The following is a 4611-nucleotide window of genomic DNA, read 5'->3' on the forward strand; positions in this document are numbered from 1 at the left end:
GATCAATAAATGTCAGAAAATTGTGAAAAATGTCAATCACAATTTCCTAAAACCCATGGTGATGTCTTCAAATTGCTTGTTTTATCCAAAACTTCCAGTTTACCATCACAAGACAAACAAAAGAACAAAACCATCATAATTGAAAAGCTGTAACCAGCTTTTTCTGCTTAATGAATAAAATATAAATCAATTATAAAAATATTTGCTGATAGTTGCTGATTCAGTTTGAATTTATCGACTCATTGTTTCAATCCTAATGTGAAATCTATGGATATTGTGATATCTCCCACCCCACGAGACATCAATAAAGCAAAACCCTGATTATCAGAAAAAACAGACATCTAGTACACACCTCTTCCTTTGCAGTCAAAAATACAGATATGTGCAAGGAAACTGTACAAAACCCATAACTGCACGTAAAAGGAGCATCTCAGTTGGTGTATGTAAACATACACTGTGACATCCATCCACACATACTCTGTGCACAGCATTATTCTACACACAAACAGATCTGGGTTCCCAGGGATCGACGGTAAACAGGTTGCATTGAAGTGCTACGAGATCTTTCGTTGGCACATGAGGAGTTACATTTACAGTATTCACATCTGAGGTTAAATAATCACTTGTCATGCGTTTCCTAAAAACAAACAGTTTTGTAAAAAATAAAGGTCTCACATTCCATTTGGATATAGGTTTGTTTCGTTTCTGTCCATGTGTTGAAATTAGATTCATGGTTTAGCAAAAAGAACAGTTTCAAATGGCATTCACTTAACTATATATATGAATTTCTCCCGTTGAAGTATGATTGGTTCTTATACTATACAGGATGCATGAGCAGTAAGAATTAACAGGAAGCATTCTGCGATTGGCATCGAGTTAAATAAAACTGTAAAACAAAACAAAAATAAACATGCTACTAAAGGTACTCCAACAAGAGTCACAATAAAGCTGACTGACTGAGCAATCCTCTGAGTCGGATCCCAAACCTGACACACTCTAGTGAACAATGCAGCTAGAAAGAGTGACAGCATGAGGAATAAAACGCTTCTTAAGTCAATAAATAAATTAAAACCAAACCTGAATAGATATGAGGAAGTGACCAAAAGACTGTGATTTTTGGGCATTTAAATGGCCTCGGGCCAAGAGAGCTGTCGATCTGCTGCAACACCCCAGATAAAGAGGTGTTCCTCTGACATCATCCTCTCCCTTTGGTGCCTCAGTTTATGGCTGTCCGACCAGCCCTGCAGCAGTCTCATAGAGGGAGTTCAGCGGACCCCCAGGCTGGCCAGCAGGCCTTTGTGGGGGAAGGGGGATCAGCTCAGTAGGAGAGGACTGGTGCAGGATTTGGGTGGGTTGGCTGTAAAGTTCTTCTGGAGGATGATGGGTGGGGGTACGCTTAGGTCCGCACCCAGCTGACAGGCACCCAGAAGGACTCCCGCTCCAGCCTCTCCAAGATACCTCGCAGTTCTGCACAGGCACTGGCCGAGTCCTCCTTGATCAAGACCCGGTCCACCAGGTGTCCATACTGCTGATCAATCTGAATGGCAGACTGACGCATCTCCTGGAGGTCTTCGTCCTGTTGCAGAAAGCAAAATGAAATTATTTATACCGAAAGAGAGAGACAGGATCACACTGACCACCTTACTCACCAGGTTTAGCCCTAGCTGTGTACCGATACAGACGCAGGAACCTCTGAGGGATGCATCACATAAACATGAGTGCTATGGATGCTGAATCCACCTTCACAAGAGTCAAGTTACTTGTTAAATTGTCTAACATGTCTAGCTAAACAACCAGCCCATAGCACAAAAGCTACTTGTGGCTGCAGTTGATGGCAGCATCATGTTTCACAAATAACTGTCAGTTGCATATTGCAGATAATATTGTGAGTCCTGCTGGGCTCTTTCATGCTCATGCTCGGGTTGTAAGAATGTTTTGATTCCATAAAATGTGAGAAGAGGAAATGATCTCAAGTAGCAAATCACTGTTTTTTTAAAGATTCTTTTTGGGGTTTTTATAGCAGCTGAAGAGAGACAGGAAAGTGGGGACACAGACAGGTGGGAAGACATGCAGCAAAGGGCAGCAGGTTGGAAACAAACCCAGGCCGCTGCAATAAGGAGTCAGCCTTATTGCAGCGGGGCACAGGCTCTACTGGGGGAGCTGCCAAGGCGCCCTGCAAATCACAGCCTTTGAGTAATCAGAATTCATGTGACTATCACGTCACTCTAAATGTACGTTCCTCATACGTCACACTTCAGCATCGTGAACTGTTCACACTGGAATCAGATATGGGCCACATTTAAAAAAAAACGTGAACAGCCAAACAAAGTTGCAGTGTGAAATTAGCCTTTGTCTGTACTGCCTTAGTTTGCTGCTAAGTTTGGACTAAAGACGCCTTCTAAACCTCTGCATTGGGACACAGCTATTATACTGCCAAGAGAAAACTCAGGACTTACTGTAACGCGGCCATGCTCTCCCCCTCCTGGTGAGGTGGCAGCGCTGCGACGACGTCTGCTCTCGGGAACACGAGGTTTGACAAATATTACATAGGGCTTGAACTCCGCTGTCCGCAGCCTCTTCAGAGCCTGGAGTGGGTTTTACATGCAACAGAGCAAATGGAGGTCAGAAATCCGACATGATAGGGGAAAGCCAGCAGTGATGCATCAGACACTGCACACAGTGAGCAGATCTGAAGTGACTGCCTGCCCTCATCCACTAAGGCACTCAGCAAACTGCTGCTGCTTGCAGGATCTGTAGTTCATGACATGTTATGATCCCCTTACCTCAGGCTGCACGTCCACTATACACATCTTATTCTTGGCCTGTACAGAGCGGATAGCTTCTATACTTGTGCCATACTGGTTCTCCTTATATTCCCCATGCTCTATGAACCTGGGGAGACAACAAGACTTTAAGTTCAGCTGGAGAATCATATTTCATCAGTCATATATGTACAAAAGCAATGCAGTATCAGCATAAACGTACTTGTTGTTTAAAGCGTCTGCATCAAATTGCTGTTTGGTGACAAAGTGGTACTCCACACCTTCCTTCTCATGAGGTTTCTTGGGTCTTGTGGTATCTGTGGGAACACAAAAGAGGAACTTATCTGTGTATGTAATATCAGGGCATTGATAAATACAGAGTGTTTAAATGGGTAACTCACGTGGTACAGCCACTGCAAAACGATGTGGGTTTTCAGCAATCACCCGCTGTTTGAGTTCATTGATTCGTGCTCCAAGAGAACCTTTCCGATTGTGTTTTTAAAGGAGAGAAATAAACAATGGTAAACTTCACAAGCATCATTATGGTGACATAGAAATGGGTCATCTGTATGTTGCAACACATGCTTTGATCCACTAGGTGTCACTAGCATCACAGGAGAACGCTTGTGCCTTTCAGTGGGTCAGTCTCACCGATCAGGACCACCAGACGGGGCCTCTCATGGGGCCTCTGCTGGTAGCGGGTCACCTCTTCATAAGTGAGGAAGTCGGGGTCTCCAGGATCAGAACCTTCTCCGGAGGATCCTTGCCTGTCCTTACGACTGAGCCGGAAACTCCTCCGTAAACCAGCTACAGCAAGGCCGGAGATGGGAGGGAAAAAGGAGCAGAAAGAAAGTAGGTCTTGGGTCAGATATCATGAACCACAAAATTATTTACACAAGATTACATATCATGAGTACACTTCACTTCCATGATGCAGTTATAGTTTTGCATTTAAAAACAGTTATTAGACAAGTGCAGTGAGCAAACATTGAATAAATTCAAGACCAACCCATTGATAACCATGCATTAAAAAACCTTTGTAAATAGTGCCTATGGATGAATAGCTCACACTTAATCTTAAGTTTAAGTACTTGATAGTGTGAGATATGAGCTGAATTTAGAGCCAATCATGCTTTAACTGATTACATGCAGCTGACACTTTATACATCAGGTGACACTCCTAAAGCCTGAGACTGAGGCAGACTCCATTATAAGCAAAAAAATGTTTAAATTTATTTAAAAAATTGACTCTTTCAGCAGTTCAAAACAGATTCCAGTTACCTAAAATACACATAATTGTCCAACATTAAGGTCCAAACAAGGCATGCTGCTTTGAATGAGGCTACAGTGCTGAGGCAGGACAGACAGGACAGCCTGGCCCTGAGAAACACCACGTCAAATAGCAGCGAGTGACTGCAAATCAGGGTCTCCCATGGCCAGGACTGTCTGTATCCCCCATCAGTGGTGTGTACCTGAGGGAATGAGCCGGGCACTGTACCTGAATAAAATTCCCAGGAAAACACCTGGCCACAGGAGGGCGCCACTGCTTTACACTTAGGAGAGACTATAACTGGCGTTAGAGCATCACACAACCCAGCCTCACACCTCCACACAGGGTGAACGAGCAGCAAACGTGCCTGGTTGAGTGTGCAATGCGTCCAACGCAGCAGGGCCCTCATGGGGGGGGGCAGGGAGGGGGTTTTGGGGAAGGTCGGGAAGCAGTGCACTGGCCACAGCACAGCAGCAGGGGCAGGGGCAGGGGCAGTTAGTTAGATGCAGGGAGGGAGGGAGGGAGGTTTAGGAGGATCCAAACACTGCAAGGTGGAGGGGGCGGGCGGAGGGATGGAGA

At 44.8% G+C, this 4611-nt stretch overlaps 1 protein-coding gene across 1 annotated transcript in view; it reads right to left on the bottom strand.

Moving 5' to 3' along the window:
• Window positions 1-61: 61 nt before the first annotated feature.
• Window positions 62-4611, bottom strand: part of mpp3a (membrane protein, palmitoylated 3a (MAGUK p55 subfamily member 3)) — a gene marked incomplete at its 3' end in the record, with an annotated part of 15258 nt that continues 10708 nt past the window's right edge. Inside the window, 7 exon segments of the mRNA XM_035654355.1 lie at window positions 62-1576; window positions 2457-2585; window positions 2784-2892; window positions 2986-3079; window positions 3164-3244; window positions 3414-3569; window positions 4261-4326. Of these exon segments, the coding sequence (XP_035510248.1) occupies window positions 1397-1576; window positions 2457-2585; window positions 2784-2892; window positions 2986-3079; window positions 3164-3244; window positions 3414-3569; window positions 4261-4326 (815 nt within the window).

This window comes from Morone saxatilis, unplaced genomic scaffold, assembly GCF_004916995.1.
Source record: "Morone saxatilis isolate NCDOM2014 unplaced genomic scaffold, NCSU_SB_2.0 Contig14, whole genome shotgun sequence".
Classification (NCBI taxonomy): domain Eukaryota; kingdom Metazoa; phylum Chordata; class Actinopteri; family Moronidae; genus Morone; species Morone saxatilis.